The sequence below is a fragment of the Brienomyrus brachyistius genome, chromosome 10 (genome assembly GCF_023856365.1).
Source record: "Brienomyrus brachyistius isolate T26 chromosome 10, BBRACH_0.4, whole genome shotgun sequence".
Classification (NCBI taxonomy): Eukaryota; Metazoa; Chordata; class Actinopteri; order Osteoglossiformes; family Mormyridae; genus Brienomyrus; species Brienomyrus brachyistius.
The window spans coordinates 4,483,888-4,504,844 of record NC_064542.1 but is presented as its reverse complement, the minus strand read 5'-3'; the positions used below and the strand labels follow the sequence as shown (position 1 = coordinate 4,504,844).

The 20,957-nt window shown below is 47.0% G+C and overlaps 1 protein-coding gene across 7 annotated transcripts in view; it reads right to left on the bottom strand.

Moving 5' to 3' along the window:
- Positions 1 to 20,743, bottom strand: part of pcdh1b (protocadherin 1b) — a 140,523-nt gene extending 119,780 nt beyond the window's left edge. For 2 of the 7 annotated variants that reach the window (XM_049029704.1, XM_049029707.1), the window contains exons 1-3: positions 20,554 to 20,743; positions 11,453 to 12,275; positions 7,150 to 9,336 (exon numbers count right to left, since the gene is read on the bottom strand). In XM_049029704.1, the coding sequence (XP_048885661.1) occupies positions 7,150 to 9,336; positions 11,453 to 12,247 (2,982 nt within the window). In that variant the 5' untranslated portion in view covers positions 12,248 to 12,275; positions 20,554 to 20,743. Of the gene's footprint in view, positions 1 to 5,470; positions 9,337 to 11,452; positions 12,276 to 17,842; positions 20,012 to 20,044; positions 20,151 to 20,553 lie in introns of those variants that run through there. The other 5 variants (XM_049029709.1, XM_049029708.1, XM_049029705.1 and 2 more) reach the window with 4 other exon arrangements.
- Between the last annotated feature and the right edge of the window lie 214 nt (positions 20,744 to 20,957).

Below are 20,957 nucleotides of genomic sequence, written 5' to 3'. Positions count from 1 at the left end.
GGTTTATAAATCTGCTGGCCGCTAATGCAGGGAAGGCTTGCTATCGGGCTTATGCACGTATATGTGCGATTTGGAGGTTGTTTACCCAGCCCTCTCACTCTTGGTCAGTACTGCTGGGAAACCCCACTTGTCCCTTCATCTAAATCCCACCCGTGTGCCCTCGTCCTCTCCACAGCTCCTCTCCCAAACGCAATCATATACACTTCCTTGTAGCCGTCATTTATGACTGTTCATATCACACTTCCAGGACAGCCCCCAACAGATGACATGCCAGCCTGCCAACAGAAGAGCCGTAACTCGCACACTGAGCATCCGCACCACAGGGACCCGCGTTGGCCAATCACAGTCCAAACCCCCCCCTCCCCCCAAGAGGCTCAGTGTCCCTGTGCTATAGCACAATGCTTGGCACCGCACTGCAGAAGGCTGATTTGTCCCCGAAAGCCCATCTTACCGGGGTCAGCGCTGCCAGACGCGATAGCCCCTGCCCAATATGGCTGATGGGGGGGGGGACAAAAAGCATTGTACTCTTCCAGTGTGACAGGTGCTATCAGTCAGTCCCCTCACCCCACCTGCTACACACTGACTCTGACACTGGGGGGGGTCTCACCATTGGTTAAGTGCCGGAAGCATTGAACAGCAACAGCGAAGCAAGGGGAACCCACTGATCGTTCCCCCACCACCCCCATCTCCTTCACTCCTATTGCTCCCACTCACCCGCATAAGCCCCCCCGTCCGTCCAACAACAACAAGGCCTGCATTAAATCCCGCTTAGAGAACAATTCCGCCCCGGCCCTCCATATGGCTATCAGTGGCGTTATTTATTTATTTTGGGTCAATCTGTTCTCTCTTGACAGGATGGAAGTAAGCGGTGGAGCGAGCTAACATCTGTCGGCATCGGTTCCCTCACTGGCTATTACATCGCACATTCTCGTGTATTCCCTGGATGCCACCATTGTCCGTCTGTCCACACCCTTGCGCCAGACCAAAACAGTTTGGTGGGAAAAGTGGTAACTTGGTAACTTGTTTTGCTAAGTATAGTACTTACACTGGGGACCCAGTGTGGAGAGGGCCTCTTGTTCACGCCCTTGCATGTGTGTATCTCGGTGCACATGTTCCAGAAAGCGAGAGCATCCATGTATGTGTGCTCCAAATGGCCCAATCAAGGCTTTATAAACCCACAGAGGGCGTCATCATCATCCGATGTCAAATGTTTAACCCAACAACCAGCAAACCAATTGACATGAAGACTGCAAAACCAGCAAGCGATTACGTCCCATACTAATCCGACACGCCCCGCATGTTGGCGATTTGCTCCTCCCATGGCTAATGGAAGGGGTGTGTACAGGTATACGTGTGTCTCACTCTGCCACCGATCCTACTGCCTGCTCTGAGGAAGAGAGAGGACCATGTAAAGCAGGGATATAACCATGACCGCGTCACGTGTTAGCAGACTGACTTCACTAATTCCCAAGCCTCCCTGTGGCCAGTTAAGATTAATCATGCTCGCGGTTCTCCTTCCGGAAGGCTGGAGAAGCTTGTAGAGGCTGACCCGTGTGCTGGCCGTGTACTCCTGCTGAACTCAAAGGCTCGTCTTCAGCATTCCTGCCTGGTACAGAACATCAATCAGAGCTCTACGCCTGGATTTACATGCCTTCGATGTTACTTTGACATCACTCTGCATATAACTGTGGCTGGATACCTGGCAGAGGAGGGAGTGTGCTCAGCTCAGCGCCTGCTTTAAATGGACCTCCTTTATTTATTTTTCTTTACGATTACCCTGATTATATTTTCACGCCACTCTAGGCCCCCTGTGCCGAATATGCAAGCGTTCTGCTGTCAGGATACATATATGCAGGAGTGTGTTGGGGGGGGGGGGTGGGGGGGGGGCATCTCAGCAGATGGCGGGTGACAATCTGCTTTTTGTAGCAAGTCAGGGTTGGGGGATCATGAAGGGCCCCACACCCCATGGGGTTAGAGGGTGCAGCTAACAAGGAGAGAGGTGTCATGCCAGCTGGGGTCCCAGGCAGCCCCCAGCACCCTTTGCTCGGGCCTCACTGAGGCTGACAGCTCACCTAGGACTAATCCTCACTCAGACCAGTCAGCACTGATATCCCCTTAGCCCTTGAGATTTCTGAGATATAGGTGATAAACACTACAGCATTCAAGACTAATGGAATCAGACATCATACACGATAGTTACTAATTCATGACGACCTGATTCTGGCTCACAGAACAGCGATACCCAGTTATGTGGGATGTTCATGGGAGTTTTACTTTCACAAAAATGTCGGGGGGTTCTGTAGGGCAGAAGAAAAAAAATGATTGGTTATCTCTCTGAACCAATCAAATTATAGAGGAGGCTGGACCAACCAATCAGATGTCTTGGTCCCACCTCCTCTACAATCTGACTGATTATCTCAGATTTTTTTCCTTCTGCCTTCAAAACATTTTTGTGTTCTTAAACTCCCACAAATATGTGGCATCAGTACGGACTTAAAAAGGATTGGTACTGGACTGGTAAGGGGAAGAATCCAACCCGCATATCCAGAAGCAGGATGCTAGGCATTTTACACTGACACGAAAACTGACACAGAATCATGTTGGGGAAACAAATGAGATACACATTCCCACAAAACCTGGTTATCAATTCACACACGGTGCTCACTGTTTCCCGGAACAGCGGGATACAAGCCAGTTACACGGGGATGATCGCTAAACGAGGGCCTTGAAGCTTCATTCCAGCTCTACGATTTCGACATGAAGAAGAATGAGGCCTCTGTGTACTGGGGCTTTTCATCTCTCTGTTCACCTGTACACTCGCCTCCTTGGCGGGCGGGTAGGGGGAAGGGAAGGGACACGTGCCTTTGCGCGAGATGCCGGCCCATGCTAATTTTCTGCTGATGAGTGATCTCCACCCCCAGCCTTAAGCCTTAGGGCCCCTATTCTGAGACTAGGCTCCTGCGCATCCTATCCACACTGAAATAAAACATTGTCATTACCCACACCTACCATACAGGATGCCTAGCAGCTGAAACACAGGCAGTTAAAATTACTCCCCATCAGAAATACAACCTGAGATTTTTTTTTTTTTGAGCCGAAACACACCAGGCAGCGGTGGCGGCATTACGGAAATAGCCGACCCTAACGTCGCCGAAATGCATATGAGAATGGCGGAACATACAAAGCCGAGAAACACCCCCCCCCAACTCCCACACTCACAGCTTTGAAATTGGTGCAATTTTCTCCCATGAAAAACGTACAAAAGATGCCATCAATCCAAGAGCCGTAACAGGTGCGTGGCTTCGAGGGTAACGATCCCCATTTTATCACCACGACACTGCAGAAAGAGGTGGGGGGTGCAGCTCCTACTGCATCCCGGCTCTTTAAAATTAGCAGCTTTTTATTTTAATCATCTCACCATTGTATACTGGAAGGCATGAATTATTCATGGGCCGGTTTTTTCCCCTTTCTTCTTCAGCTCTGTTTCCCTTCCCCGAAAAACCAGGAGCAGAAAAGCCTCAGAGCCCCCCCAACCCCCCCATCCTCCCACCTTCCTGCAGTTGACCGAGCGTTAACCACATTTCTCATTGACGTGTAATGCCGTGGCAGATGCTCTCTGGCGCCACACGCTGGAGACTGCAGCAAGGGGCTGGGGCACAACCATGAGATTAATGTGGAGAAAAAGAAAACGAAAAAAACAAGGCAGACATTGTCAGGCTTCCTGTCGCCCTCGCCGCTTAATTAGCTGGGAGGAATGGAGGAATACATTTACCGATATCGGTTATGCAAGGCCGTGTGAGAGACTGAGAAGGGAGAAGGCAGGGCGTCCTATCGCGAGCTGGTTCTGCGGCCCGGTTATCGCAGCACAGGAAGCAGAGAGTAACAGGTGATCGTTCCCAAGGTCAGGAATCCCTCCCCAGCGAGCACACAGCGGCTAATAATGAACCGACACAGAGCAGAGACAAACACCTTCAGCAAAAGCAGGACAGCACTGCAGAGACACAAGCGCCCAGCCAAGGCAGGCGCACACAACTCCCCTCAACAAGGCAGTGGAACCGCACACTGCGTCGCAGAGCAGAGTCGAGTTTAAGGTACAGTATTCTCTTCCGGGGAGGGGGGGGGGAGGGGGGGGGGGGGGGGGGGGGCAGCGACGTGGTCCTGTATTTGACATCATTTGAATTAAAGATGTGATAATTCCCCAAATTGGGTTTTTTTGCTGCAGCCTTCAGAAAGCTATAATTAAAAAGGCAGAATAACCAACTGGATGGAGGTTCAGCTTTATTTGTGGTGGTTGGGACTTGTGGCATGAATCAAGGGCCTGAGAACTGGTATACAGTGAGATTGGAATTCCCAGCAATGCTTTTCCGCGCCCCCCTACACGCATACGCACACGTGCACCCCTCCTCTCCCATCTTTCAAACCCACCCCCCTTCCCTGCAGTGAGTCAGCAGAGAACACACTGGTCACTTAGTTTCCATGGCAACGGCACAAGCAGAGCGGCGAAGTGTCGGCGATCTCCAGAGCCATGTGAGCTTGGGATCAACATCTGACTAATCCCTCGTACCCCCCCCCCCCCCCCAAACCCCCACTGTCGCTGCACCTGTCAGAACCGGACAGTGACCCCGGTGACGTCAGCCCCTGTCCATTTATCGAGGGGGACGTGCATCAGTTAGTCGTTTTACGCATGGATTGGACAAGCAGGGGGCCACCAGCCTGTTAGCACTGTGAACAAATGGCAGCATAACTGTCTCTAATGTTGATCTCTATCTGAAAGCGAGGGGCCAAATCACGCATAAAGAGTAAAGCTGAAGATGTGCCAAAATGGTGGCAGGAACAGGGTACATTTAGGACTATTGGACCAGATACATCATCAGAGTGTATGGAAACTGAAAACTCAGGCATTCTCTGATATAGGATTCTTCACCCGGTCGGCGAGGAGGCCGTGTGAATTCAGAGGCTGGCAGGCAGGGAGGCCAAACCGCACAACGGAAAAAAACAAAACAAGAATTAGCATAGGGATGCAAGTATGTTTTACAGGCTGACAGCTTCCCAAAGATCCAACATCTGTTTCCCTTCAGTAAAGATCTTCTAGGGAAAAAAAAGATGGATGGTTTAGTTCATGTTGCAAATTGACAGAATGTCGCTCATTCAAATATCATCTACGAGATGCAGTTGGCGTCTTGCAGAATGTCAATATCACACGTGTAGTTTAATTAGTATAGTTCAGGTTAAGGTTAGTACACTGACTTCCAGGTCACTTAGGACACGGCGAGTTTATGTTAGAGTTTATGAATCATTAATGGTCTCGTCAATAGAGGGTCGATGTTTGACAGATGCAGGAAGCCTCTGGTTAAGTGAGCCTGCTTGGAAACATGCTGGGGGTGGGGGGGGGGGGGTGGATAGAATACTGTACCTTCAGCTTTTCTGCCTCTGCTCGTGGGACGACCATGAACGGACAACCACAGTGCAGTTGAACTTTTTCCACAATGTTTATTGAAATAAAATTTACTTTGCTCATAGAAACGTATACAAAAAAAATGTACATAATACATTGCAGAGACTTGACATAAAATGACAAGAGGCAAGTGAAATTTCATTGGATGGGATCAAGCTGCAGCTTTAAATGCAGTCAAGCTGACAGGTAACACAGACAAAAAAAAAAAAAAAAACATAAAAGTGACTTGTTCACACTTCAATGGATAAAGAGTTTAAAACACCCCGAAGAGCCCAGCTTAGTAATCGCTCTCAATTGCCATTGCACATTAAAACCACAGCCTGCTCCTATTCAAATCGTTGCATAACCCCATTAAATATTAAAGCATACAACATTTAGGTGAAAATTCCTCCCCTAACATGGCATTAGCATGTGTGCCACCCCTCAAACTTCGATAGGCTTTACGTCATTTCCAGATGTGATCCCAGTAAACCTCAGCAAACAGGCTGCATTTTTATGAGTGCAAGCTGTCGTAACTGGTGCCAAACCAGCGGACTATTGGCCCCATGCGACAGGACATCCTCCGACACTTCAGGCGCCCCTCGGGCGTGACCCTCGTTCTAGATAACACCCGACAAACATGCCGCAACAGACTGACCTTCAGTAGAAATATAACACATTCACAACTCTGATTGTCTCTGCAATTAAAGAGAGAAACAAAAGAAAACAAACAAAAAAAAAAAAAAGACAGACAACTTTGGTTCCTGCTCTCTTCAAAGAGTGTAACCCAACTTGTCGGGGTCCACCCTCTACATTCACAACCAAAGACACATTACAAGCGGTCGGATGACACCCCGACCCCCGTCTCTGTAGCTGTGCACCTCGGAAGCTCGTTACACGCAGGTGTTTGATAACCCCCAACCCCCCCGGCATGTACATCAAATTTGGCAAGGCACATTAGGTGGGTAGGCAAGGGGATGGAATTACCTGCGATTAGTCTGTGCAAACAATTCACTTAAGCACCATGGAAAAGAAGGAATAAAGGCACCATTATTAAAGTCATTTTCAGGGGCTCAATGGGATGCTGGGTGGATAAAAAAATTAAAGACCTGTCCCTTCCCATCACAATGCCGAGGGACCTTCTTTTTAACCCACCCCCCCGGTTCCGAGTTGTGCATAGTGGACACAGTTCAATCACTCTAAGCGAAATGAAAGCCACGTGAAACAAAATACTGCCGGCATCACAGATTGAATTTTTCCCATCGGTAGAACAGTTATGCATTTCAAATGTCCATCCCTGACACAGACAGCACAGGCAGGTATACTGTGGCTGTTTTTTTTCCTGGTCATTGCGAGGAATTTCAAATAGTTTCAATGGACAGACGGCAGCCCAAAGACAGAATTCTCATTTAAAGTAGATCCATAAAAATATAAACAATTCCTAAAAATAAATCTTCAAAAAAGAACTTGGAAATTCCTTCATTCAGAATTTACATTACAATTAAAGTATTTTCCACTTACAACCTAATAAAATAAAATAAAACAAAATAAAATAGACTGAAAAGCACACTCTTAACTAAGTCTGGCTCAGTATGCCTGCAGTGTGTGCAAGAGTGACAGTGCAGTGAAATTCTTTGGTTGAAGGTCTACCATACGCCATCAGTCCATGTGATATTCCTGTCCAGCCCTGCTGTGTTTAGGAAGTAGTCTCCTACCTGTTTGCTGCTGTATTTCGGAGGGTTAGCCTTGTAGCTGTAATCCGAATACTGGTCGGAGCCTGTGGAGTTGTTGTCCCCCGTCCCCACGAAGGTGTTGGTGGCGGGCAGGTCCTGAACGGCCTGGTGCTTCTTGGAAGCCGAGGGGGACTGAGGCTGAAGCTGAATAGAGGGCAGTGGTGAGTTGGAGCGGTAGTGGCGGCCCAGATCCGGGCTCGCTGGTGGGTAGTTTAGGGGCAGATGAATTCGAGGACTGTCACCGACATTGTCATTAATAAGGTTGAACTTCAAGGTATTCTGGCGGCTTGCCTCCTCATTCTCCTCCAGGGGTTTGGCTGGCTTGGGGGCTTTGCCCTTTTTCCCCTTCTTACCCTTACTGCTTTTGGGTCCCTGTTTAGAGGCGTACAGGTCCTTCGTCTCCTTCTTTCCTGCCTGATATCCACTCTTGGCCTCCTTCTGCAGACGGTGCCGGATGACTACCACCACCACTATGACCAGGATCACACCAGCAATCCCTGCCAAGCTACCATACAGTATGTTGCTGCGTTGGGCAGCACGGCTGTATTCAGGGTCACCGGCGATGTCAGTGTCCAGGGGAGTGTACAGGCTGTGGCCTACCAGTGACTCCACCAGGGTGACGTTGTTGATGGTCTCATTGACGTAGAAATGCACGAGGGCAGTGGTGTGCCGAGGTGGCTTTCCTTTGTCGCTGACCTTCACTACCAGCCTGTGGAGGCCGTTGTGCTTACGGGTGAACTCCTTAGCTAGAGTAATCTCTCCACTCATGGGGGAGATGCGGAATAGTCCATGGGGGTTTCCACCTGTGATGCTGTAGACCAGCTCAGCATTGGGGCCCGTGTCAATGTCCTCCGCCTCTACCATCTCTACCTGAGTCTCGGGATTGGTAACAGGAGGAAGGAACTTGTATGTGGAGTTTGATGGCTTGGTGACATAAGGTGCATTGTCATTCTCATCCAGGACGTTGATAGTCACGCCAACATAGGAAGATCTTGGTGGGTTGCCTCCATCCACAGCCTTCAGCCGAAAAGTATAGGTGCTCTCTTTCTCACGGTCAAACGAGATACTGGAGAGAATAGTGCATGTGCCGTTCTGGATTACGAATTTACCGTTGTCTGGCTCTACAGATAAATGCACTCGGGCATTCTCGCCTTTGTCCGTGTCGATGACTGTCACCATTCCGACAGGGCTAAGGGGAGGCATGTTCTCCAGGACAGAGAAGCTATAGCCATTAAGCATGAATTTGGGGTCATTGTCATTGCGGTCCAGCACTCTGACCACTACTGCAGCTGTCCCTCGCAGGCTGGGAACACCCTTGTCAGATGCGGCGACATGGAACTCATACCGTTCTCGTTGTTCTCGATCTAACTGACTCAATACCTGAACCTCCCCTGTGTTCGGATTGATGTCGAAGACTCCTTTCATAGATGAGTCCATAATGCTGTATATGAGCTCAGCATTAGTGCCGCTGTCTGCATCTGAGGCCACCACATCCAAAACTTTGTCTCCAGGCTGATTCTCCTCTGGGAAATCCACCTCAAAAAGAGATGGTGAAAAGATGGGGGAGTTGTCGTTTACATCTGTGACTTGGACTTTGAGCGAGTTGGTGCTGGACAGAGCTGGGTTGCCCGAGTCCACGGCCACAATCTCAATTCGATAGCCGTTGATGCGCTCGTAGTCCAGAAGTGTGGTCGTTTGCAGGAAGTACTTCCTTTTGCGGTCATTGGGAGCCTCGCTGGCTGGCCGCAGCTGGAACGGTACATCTCCTGCAACCACACATGTCACGACTGCATTCTCACCCTCATCACGGTCCGAGACCTGGACCAGAGCCACAGGAGTTCCAATGGGCATGTCCTCAGATATGTTAGCCACCCCATCCTGGTGGGTTACCAGCCCAATACCACGAATCTCAATCGTGGGGGCATTGTCATTCTGGTCCTTGACATTTATTACAACGAAGACCTTGGAGCTTCTGGAGTTTGGCCCCTTGTCCCGTGCGATGACGTAGAACTTCAAGATGCTAATCTCTTCTCGGTCCACGGGGCTCTTGACAGAGATGATGCCGGTTGTCCGATCAATCCTTAGGAGCCTCTGGACAGCGTCGTTAGCCTGGTGCAGACTGTAGTCAATTTCTCCATTAGGCCCCATATCAGAATCATTGGCCTTAACCTGCAGACAGACAAGAGAAAGACCTTTACTATGGAAAGCACTCATACAATGACTCTTTGACAGGAGGGCAGTTTCCAGGTGCCTTTATTACCCAGTATAAATTACTGCCAGCCACTGCCCCTGCTGACAGCACAGCTCCCTTTATGATGGCCCTGTCATGATAAGATTTCTATTATTCTCATCCAAATTTAGTGTACATCAGGCGCACGATGAAAAAACAATCCCGTTAAGTGATCGTCACACGGTTCATTTGCATTGAATTGGGCGAATGAGACTTTGCATGTTAATCAGTTCCTCTCGTTAATAACGGCTCTTAGACAGTGCCATTATGAGGAGATTGAGAAGAGTGACAGAGAGCTTATGGACCAAAATCAGATCAGCCCATAACGTGTTAAGCCTTGCCAAAAATAAGCCCCATCCAGCAAGGCAGGAATCTGAGAATTCACCCCGATTGCATTAGGGTAATAAATATGCAGCACCCTTCCAGCAAACTGCCCTTTAACAAGATTTACAGCATCCTCTTTGGTTTCCACCACATGAATATAAGCTTGGCTTCCTAGGAGAGTAAATCTGGGATGCTTTCGCAAATCCTTCTATGGCAAGAACTGTATTCCATTTGTTTAATGCAAAGGAATTTCATTCTTTTTGCACCAGGCAGTAACGTTAATGCAGGAAAAAGCCTTACTTCTGTCATGGGCCCAAATAAAGCGACAGCTGCAGGCTACACAAACGATACTTCTAGATGGAATGGGATTTAATGGTAACACCCATGTGGTGACTTCATGAGGACTGGGGCTTGCTTTACTATACCCTCAGCAGGCCTAAAATGTGAGTGAAATGTCCTCTGACCTCCCGCTAAGGCTATCTCCAGTCAGGGACTCAACGCTTACATTAGCATCACCTAGAATACTATCAGGTCTTCGGCACTACACCAATGATTCTTCATAATAATGATAATTCAATCCCATTCCACCCTTCCCCCCCCCCCCACACCCCTTACATAATTTCCTTTCAAAACAAATACATTTCACAGTATTAAATTCTCAATTTTTTCATTGCTATTAGCAATGTTGTTTACTACTGAGATTCCGTTAACCAAAGGAGTTCAGTACCAATGCTATTAAAGATAATAAAATAGAAAAACAATTCTCATAGCATATCCATAAAACTACTCCAAAAAGCCTTTCAAATCTTCTCACCAGTAAAGTCAGAAATTTTACATCAATTACCTAATAAATTCCCTGAGTATTTCAATAAATGAAAGTAACTATTTTTAAGTCAGTGACAAATTCTATCCCAAAGATCTTTCGGAAACCTGCAATTGTTTACAGAAGAATCAACCACGTCTGTCAGGAGAAACTATTTCTGGATCTGTTCCACATTCGTGGCTTACCTAATCATTACTAAGCAATTCAATACGTGATTCTCGATTGTCAATACTTCACTATCATTTTGTATCGCTTAGGCCACCAAGGTGATGCAAGAGGAGGGGAGCAGGGGAAAAAAATCAATAGCTGCAAAAATATGATTTGGTTTCCTCGTTTGCTTAACCCTGGCCCTGACAGGCTGGAAGCTGGCCCACTCCCTACTGAGATAGGCAAAGCTCCCCTGTACAAGAGCACTTGTCAGTCTGCTTTTGGGGATTCAAGTGCCCTTGTGGATGGAAGAGGAATCTCACCATAGTTTGCCACTTCTGGTTTCAATCAGTACGCTACAGATTGCATTCGCTAATTGTGTTCATTCTGGGAATTTACACAAGACACCTGAACCTATCAGCCAGGGATGTGGGGAGGGGTGGCTGGCAGGGCGATGAGGAGAGCATGCAGAGAGGGTCTGGGAAAGGGACTTTATTTTGAGCAAAACAAAATATTACTGTAGAAACCTGGGATATTCACACACACACTGTTTAACCTCCCAAAACACATAGGTGGATCTCAGTAGTGTAACTACATCCAAATGCCGATAACATGTATTTGACAGGATGACTGAAAGGCGGGACATGAGGGCTCTATATGATAGATTAAATATCATGCTAAATGATGGATCGGCTGCCGATGTTGTTGACTATACAATGAATTCGTAGCATGCTTATATATACATGTAATGGATATCTGACCTGAAGGACCGAGTGTCCTACGGGGCTGTTCTCTGGAAGCTCTGCCTCATACTGGGACTTCTCGAACTTAGGGGAGTTGTCGTTGGAGTCGGTGATGATGATCCGGAGCAGGGCGGTGCTGTATCGCAGAGGATTGCCGCCATCTACGACCTTGATGCTAAGGTCATACGAGTCCTTCTGCTCGCGGTCCAGGTTTCCCAGCACGATCAACTGTGGGAGCTTCTCACCCTGGTCCTCAGCCACCTGCAGGCCGAAGAGGGCCGAGGTATCGGGCCCCGGGGTCAGGGAGTAATCGGCCACACCGTTGTGCCCCGAGTCCTTGTCACTGGCCACAGGGATTGAAAAGAGCGCCCCCAAGTGGGTGTTTTCAGGAATAGAAAGGGAGAGGATGGGGGAGGGGAACTGTGGGGTGTTATCATTCATGTCTAGAACTTCGATGCGACCTTCGATCAGCCGTGGACCCTGGTTTTGGTTCAGGTCTGTGATGGAGACCTCGAACTCCAGGATGCAGGGATCTCCCTCGAACAAATTACGGCAGTCCTTCAGGCTTTCCCTGTCGATCGGAACCTCCGTGGTGAAGATGTCCCCGGTCTTACCATCCACACGCAGATAGGGGGCGCCCACTTCCAGCTTGTACAGGTGCCCCGTGTCTGGAAGCCCCTCATCGGCTGCAAGGCTTGCGATCAGGGTGTTAGGGGGTTGCTCCTCAGCCACCTTGTAGCTGATGGTCCCCACAGCCCCACACAAGCTCAGCAGCAAGGCCAACAGTAGCAGCACTCCAAGGTGCAGATCCATGTCTCCGGTCCAATGGCACTACTTCCGCCTGGGGAGACACAGACAAGCCGTCGGCATGAGAAACCCGCTAAGCTCCCACTACTAATCCACTAATAATTAAAAATCTGCGTTGGATATTGTATTGTACTTTTCCTCCACTAAATTTGTGCACTAATCACTTTTAAACCCCCAAGCTGCACCATGTGCTCAACTTAAATGTAAAAAAATAAATAAATGCCAATATCCGTTAAGGATGAAGCCTTGAATGAACGCCCTTACCACAAAATGAAAGTTTGCATGCCCCCGATAGTATTCGCAGCCAAGCGCCATTTTGAAGCGCTCGTTTATGCGACTTGTTTCTGATGCGATGCTCCTTTTTTGATTTCTAACCTGTTCTTTCTCATATTAATTACCACTCTCTATTTTAGGTCTGGCTTTGATCCGTATTCCCAGAGCAGGCCACTTCTTTTCCTTTCTTGCTTAGCTGCAATTCATTTTAGCTTTTAATTATATCCTGAGCGAGTAAGAAATGGAGGCTGGTCACCATGTTTAATTCGGCACTCCCCCCCACCCACCGCTTCCTGGGGCCCACCCGAGGGCCCACCCAGATATGTCAAGGCAGGGCCCCGGGTGCTGGGAGGGCGCCACAGTGGCCATCAAAAACTATCGGCGTTGCAGGAGCCACCCGGCCGGAAAAAGCAGGAGTAGAGGCAGAAAGAAAGAAAAGTCATTAAGACAGACTCTGGGAGGAGGGGGAGAGAAAGGCCCTCCCCAGGGAAGCTTTCTTTCCCGGTTGCGGTAGAGATCTCTAATGAGGCAAACGTTGGGACAAGGGGATTTTTTTTTTTTTTTTTTTATCTTCAACTGGTCACTTTGAGGTTTTTCCTTTTTATTTTATTTTTTTAATGTACAGAGGAAGTAGCCTCACCTTTAATTAAACTCACCTGCCACAAAGCAAAGCGGCCCTCTTTGCTGCCAAAACCAAAGTCCCCACACCTTAAATCCCCGCGTATCCGCAGCTTAACGGGCGTCGTGTGTTAATGAAATAAGTAAGCTGGACTCCCTTTTTCTTCGGTCCTGCGAGGTTAGGGTCACCCCGGCTTTGATGTTTCTGGCTCTGCTAATTGCGGAGGTTCTCCTCAGTAGGAGTAGCTACTTCCATTAAAGGGATCCCTAATAAGACACCATACAAGATCAGCGGCAAGCGGTAGAGGTACGGTCAAGAATGCGGCGCCGACCTCCGGTTGAACCACAGCGGCGAGGACATCTTACAACAGACCCTGCGTGGTCCCTTTTGAATATGCAAAAAACGTTCTGAGAATGGTGACGAACATCAGACCCCCTGAGGAATCCCCACCCTACGGACCCCTCATCATTCCCAGGACTTTGCCAAATTTCCCACCACGAGCCCCGCCGGCTGTCACGTGTCGGGCATTCCGCAGAGCAGCAGCAGAGGTCCTGGGAAAGGGCCGGGAAGCCCGGCACGGTGAGGACCAGCAGTGGGAAGAAACAACTCGGGCAGTATGGGGGTGGGGAGGAAGCCTGTCCGAGTGCCGCGGTGACAGGAAGTGTGAACGGAGCGGGAAAGGAGTCCGGACCGGGCCGCTGGGAGAAGCTGTGCATTTGTTTTCTGTCGACCGGGACCTGAGACCAGAGAGACTCCACAGCTGAAACTTCCTGCCAAACAATTAAAAAATCCTGATATTAGGGGTCTGTGTGTCTGTTTGTGTGTGTGTGTGTGTGTGGGGGGGGGTGTTACTGTAGCGTTGCAGTGGGAGAATTTTTTTTTTTAGTCTGACAGCTTTAGGCAGTGAGGCCCAGCATCACCACAACGCTGTTCCCACGCTCCAGTCTCAGACATCGGGGGGGGGGGGGGTTTACACTGTACAAAAAATAGAAAAAGAACTTCTCCATCACTAATTTCATGCTCATTTCAAAAGAATACAGAAAATATATATGCTGAGCTCTTTGTTTTAAGCTATATCAATAAAAAGTGACAATCCTGGCAGGAAAAAAAAAACTCTCAAAACATGAAAAATGCAGCAATCTAACCTTAGGTTGAGGACTAACATTAACCTTAACAGTCCTGACAACAGTTTGCTTTGTAATGGAAATTACCTGCTTCATTGCTTCCCCGTGACCCGACCAGTCGGAACAGACTCAAAGCGGGAGGTGTAACCCCAATCTAAACCACACCTGTGCATCAAGTTCAGGTTCTCGCCCAATATGTGCCTCTCAGAACACACCCCCAGTGGGGGGGCGACGCAGGCAAAAGCATGGGTCGTTTCGACAACAACGGCCTGCCAACGACCCTGCCACCGTATGTTTAGCATATTAACCTATTCGGCTCATTCTGAAACGACGGCGAGACATTTCACTGCATTAGCATCAGAGCTGCAGGCTTTATCCAGAGGAAGGAAATGGCTTTGGGGTCAAAACAAGCTGTATTTTTAAGCTAAGCATCAAGGCTGAAGTTCCAAGTCAGCTCTCTCATGGGGTCTGAACGGGTCAGCTCTGTACTAACCTTAATTGACATTATTTGCTTCAATTCCAAAAGCAGGACAGAAAAAATAAATTAAGCCCGGCAACGTAAGAAACTAGGTACAACATCGATAAAGTAAATTCTAGCCACTCCCACAAATACTGGCTATCACTGGTTCCTAAAGTAAAAAAATTTAATAAAAAAAAATCTGATAATCCACAGCTTCCATGTGCCATCGACGTGCCCCCCCGTGCAGCCAGCCGTCACCCTCGCACCCTGGCAACCGGCGGCGGACAGCACACAACTCCCTAGCGTGCCAACTGAGGCATTCCATCCGCAGTGGAAAGCTGATGGATACAACGGGCGGCTTGGGATCCAGAAAATGTCCCCCTCTGAAAGTCTCATAATAAGGAGAGGAGAAGACTGAATAAAGCATAGAGTAAAGCAGAGTTATTCAGCCGTTCTTCCTCCAGAAATAGTGGGTAAGATAGGGGTATAACACTGGGTCCAGGCTTTTAGGGAGCTGCTAACAATAACTCACACAAGGAGCACGCTTTCTTATTTGTGTATAACCTGAGACGAGTGCAAGACTGTTAAAAACCCAAACCTCTTCACTTTGGTGGCAATAGGCCTGTGACACGAAGAATGGGGAAGGTAGGGGTACATTCTCTCTGCGCATAGCTTTCAGAAACACCATGAGATAACAGATCGAGCGCCTGCAGAATTATTTACAGGCCGAAATGGCAGAGAGGAGCTCCAGAAGCACAGATACCCAACATTGGACTAAAACTGGCAAACGGCCACAAGATTTCACCACGTCCATTCCCAGGTGTGTGTGATTTTACCAAAGCCTTCCTCCGCATCTACTCGGTTAATCGCCGGTTTCTTGGTTAAGTCATCTTTGGTCGCCTATTCCCATGAACCCAAGGAAAGAGTCATCGCAGTGCATGCCAAATCGGTCGCATTTCCCAATACAGGGAAAATGTCAGGGTTAATGTTTAACGCCAACCCTGGCTGAGCGTGCATAATGTGTCCTTTTACCGCCCTGTGAGACCAACAGCTCTTGCCCCAGCGCACACACCTATTTACACACAGGAATTCGTATAAGCAAACACACACACACCCCAAACAGAGATGATGGTGTGTTCGGGACAAAGTACATTGCCTCCAGCCTGCATGGAGGGCTACTCTCTACAGCCACAGCTCCACAAGTATCTTACATAATCCTCAGTGGCAATTACATAGCACAGAAACCCCTTCAGATCTCAACCACTCCTTCCATCTCTATTTGAATAGCCCCATCGTGAAAGAATTTTAAGGGGGGGATCTTTAAACAACAAAAGACTATGGCCAGTGCCAGATATTGCTGCCTGAAGTCGGCCGCTGTTATAACGCACAGCTTCACAAAGGAGCGTTAAGGGAGGCCCGTGCTCTAATGTGGGTGGTCCTCCGCTACCGAACACACGCAATTCAAACAGGGGGATTACTTTAATCGTTTCGCTTTTTCATTCGTTGTTTGGTCAGATTAGCACTAATTCAGATACGACAAAACTGTTTACCGCTATCAACTGCGACGCGGATCCGTGCGATCGGACTGGAAGGGAAAAGTTGAGTCTGCAGCCAGGCGCTGCACTGCTGCCTTTAGAAGCTGAGGCAGTGCAGGGTTGTGTGATAGAGAGGGAAAGGCTGCGGAGATCGTTCCGGCGAAACGGCGGTGCCCGTATCAGCGGCCATTTCTTTAACAAATCGCCCCGACCGAAACTGCAACGTCGACAATATTTTCTCACGAATAAGCGGTATTCAAAGGCCTATGTCATTATTAAAAGAAAGATGCGAATGGTGCGCACGCCGTACCGTTTATCAGCAAAACTGCAATTGAAGCCGGGTAACAGTTTACCTACGTTCTATATAGCTTTTCTTTGCCCTCATTTCCTAAACTATGGCCAATGCAAGTTTTTTGGGAGTTACATACTCTGGGATCGATACTTCATATAATTACGTTTTGGGGATGCAGGACGCCATGGCCGGTATCAGTCGTCCACGTGTGTGACGCATGGTCACACCTTTAATGGGTTAGGTTACTAATAAAGGACTACTTTGGCAGTGAGGAGTGTTTGTATAAACACCGAGGTATTGAATTCTGTAAACTCACGGAACAGAAATACACGTGCAAATGCAGCATGGTTAAAACAAAGTACTAAACCCCATAAAATAAGAACCTAAACCCTATTTTGCGTAATTTTTATGCATTTAAAATACAGCCTTAAGTAGGTTCAGAACATTATGCTTCCTATGAGTGGCCTGACCACAATTACTGGCGAGCGGAATCAGCACTGACGAGTATTCAGAAAACGCCTAATTTAAACTATGCAAGGTGACCGTGAAACAACTTGAATTTGTCTGCGAAAGGAATGCCCAGGGGCAGGAGTTGACAATTCTACTCACAAAGTCATCTGAAGATTTCTAAAATTTTAATGAAAAGGAATTGTGGTCTCAGATCCTTAATTATACGCGTGAACATTAGAAAAACACATTATAGAATGCAATTATTTCAGTCAGTTATCTATGAATTTGCAGTTAATTCAATGCATCGCTTGAAGCTGATCATAGCGTGGTATTTCAGATTTATATTACCCGGGAAATTTGGATTGATATGCCGTTTAATAAAAAGCTATTGAAATGAAACAGGAGAAAACAATGAAACACAAACTCGTATTATATAGCACAATAGAAACAAATAACTGCGACTGGGTATTGATCTTAATAAAGAAAAAGAAAGTAGAATTATCGCTCATGGAGTACCTGCTGAGCAACAGATTGAACATAATTGTTTGCATTCTTTGGATTTAAAAGTAAAGAGAAAAGACGTGTGTGCGAGGCCCAGTGATATGGCGTTGTGGTCTACTTGATCATCTTTTCAGTATATATACGATTAAGTGCTTTTTTCTTCGTTACATCACAGATAATCAAAGAAAGAAACTTGTTTCCTTGCTGTCTTTCAGTAAAATTTGTATCTTATTATAGTTACAAAGCATTTCAACGTTATCTACATGCAGTTGGTGACGGATATGAGATTAATCACATTGGAAAAAAATCCGATTAATTACCGCAAAAATCCAACTCAAAAGCCATACCTGCGTACCGCGGATCCCTTTTTGCCAGGTCGGTTTGAGCTGTGATCAGCTTCAATTGAACATTTTTAATAATTCCTTATCCATCCAGGCAAGGCAGTTGAAATATGCCAAATGTAAAATAGAGAGATACTGAATAATAACATTTTTTTGTGTAGGCTACTACAATGAGATGCGTTTAATATCGATTGACTAATATACGCATCGTATTCAAAGCAAATTGCCCTGCATTTTAACTGCGCCCAAGAATTGTCCTATCAAGTGTGCAGACGCCCGGAGAAGACGAAAAACACTACAAGGGCTTTAATCCAAGTCAACATATATCCGAAACATAATATTTAAATAATTAAATGTCGTTATTTGCGTTTCTTCACGTTCCTTGCACATGTAAAGCTAGTATTTGTGGATGACGTGGAACCACCGCACAGTTTTTACCCCGTTAACCATGTCGTGTAAATTAAGGGGGAAGGGACTTTATCGTTTGTCATGTGCACTTTCACACCCCTGAATTTCATTTGCCAGCTTTTTCTGGTGGCGCCGAGTTCACTAAGATCCCAACTTTTCGCTGAACGCGTTCAATTGTCTGCCCCAAAGTCATAATAAATCATATTAAAATCACAATCGCATGACCGATACCTTTAAGAATGGGTGATGGGTATATGTTTAAGTGTCCCCGAAAACATCGCCTTGTCAAATGCATATGATTTTATTAAGAAACATTTTTCCTCATACCGCTACAACTGCTGCATAAGTCAAGGCGTGAGGTAAATGTTGGTTTCTCCGCACACATAACGATTCATACGTTTAATGCAGAATTATAATGAATATTAGCTGACATATAAAACAGAAGCTCGGTTAAGTGAAAGGACATTTTTACGAAGGGAAATACACGGAACTGTTTAGAAAAGAAAAAGTAGCAGATGCTTAACAGTCAAAGGCAGTGGACAAATACAGCGAATGAACCACGATCATATGGTTTACCATTGAATTAATATTTATTGGCCCGAAGTAAAGTTACTGTTGAGTGAATCATTTTACTTTCCCCACGTAACTAAATGCTTTAAGACCAAGAAATTCCTGACTAACAAGTTTCACTCATCATCTGAGAAGTGTAGAAACCAGGACTGAGGTAGTGGATAAACCGGATTTTCTCGATCTCGCAAATGACTGCACACTGCTCGCTTTCATTGAACCTTACATAAAAATGCAGAAGCTTATTACTGCTATGCGCCTTATATAACATTTAGTAACATTTATGCGTAATACTAAACGTAATGTGGGCCTACTTATTTACAGTTTTATTGAGGGAGAAAAAGCTACAGGTGTCTTTACGCGATGCTTTGACACCTGGGTGAAAGTAAAAGCAGAGCGCATCAGAAGCGCACGAGCTCGCAATTCCAGATCCAAGCATGGGCGTACTTCCACGCAAATTACATAAAACAGCCTGTTAAAATTGTAAAGTAAACGGCTATTGTCAGTCCGTCTGTACGACGAACTTACCACTGTCACGGGGAAATTAAGAAATAATGCATCCAGGCTGTTTGGTCGTAATCTTTAAAGGTATTGTTAAAACGTGACTGCTACATCCGATCAGCTTTTGGATTCAGATGGCTAGAATGAAGGTAATTCTGAATGACCAAAACCCGGATCTCCCCCAAACAACTGCGTAACCGGGGAGTCCCCTGTGATATGTACTGTGAAGAAAAACGCGAACTTATATTGCAAGTGGGGACGTTACTGTAATGGTATATGGGATGCGCGATCAAAGTGCCTCGATAAACAGATCAATACTAGTAGTGCCGGAGAAAAAAAGCGTCTTACATCTATACTAATCGGTGCGAAAATCATGCAGTGAATACAAACGAGAAAAAGCCAGCGAAGCAAACAACAAGTGTCCCCTTCATGCACGTATCAGAGGGGGCCAGAAATTCCTTACACCTGCTACACAAACGCTATTTATAGAGTAAAACGCAAAAATCAACCCGGCTGGTTTATTACATAACTTTCCTTTTTTCATTGGTCAGTTAAACATAACTAATAATAAAATATAATAATACATAAAATCAGTGAAATTTGTGTATCGTTTTTCTTATAAGAGAGTCTTAATTTCGCGATTTAAAAATATTCAATGTGGAGTTTTCCAGCTGATGAATACGTAGTTTCGCGTCGTTTGGCTTCATCAGAGAAGTCTATGAACTTGGTTACCTTTGCGGACGGTCACTCCTCCGCAAGCCGGCTCCCTGCGTTTCTGCCGGCGAAGGAGCTACGTTCCTTTCCGCTAAGGGACGTTTCCACTTCAACCCTCAATGCCCCCCCCCCCCCCGCCCCCCACAATCAAATATCCAGAAATCAAGACAACGCAATCCCGGGGGTGAAAAGAAATCCACTTGAGCTATCGGTGCGTGCTCTTCTTCCCAAATCCACGAATCCTTCAGGGTCCACAATATTCTGCTACTGTAAATGTTAACGATGTGCGGAATGCAGTTCAGTGTCAGACATTAAGCAGGAACCCCGCGTCTAATTTGTTGTGCCTTCTATATCGCTCAGAGGTGGGAAAAGCCCCCAACGAATGAACTCTGGAACGGCTTCACTGCATTCCGTCGCTTAGACTAATATCCCTTCTCTTTCTCTGGCACTAAGGTAATATGCCACTATCCTCAATGAATCCTCGCTACCCGGGTTCCCCAGTGGGTGCGGAGGGAGAGCAAACTCACAAGAGGGATCTGTCCATCGGTAACCAGGTTATCCGATCCTATTCATTCGTCCGCTGACAAATGCTGGAGTTCGCTCGCCGGACGGCGCACCTTTGCGAGGATGTGCGATGTATAAGTGCGAGTGAAGCGATTTCCAGGCGATTGCCTCTCTCTCTCTCTCTCTCTCTCTCTCTCACACACACACACACACACACACACTCACACACCCTCCCCTCTCTCTGTCGCTCTCTGTCTCTCTCTCTCATGCTCACACACAGTCACACTCACATAACAGCAGGAACAGTTAGGAGGCGTGGCTACGCTGAACCCAGGCGCTTTACCACACTCTCCGGTTTATCATAACATTTTAATGATGTTTTATAATATTACATTATGTGCACGAATGGAGTATTCCTGTAAGCCCT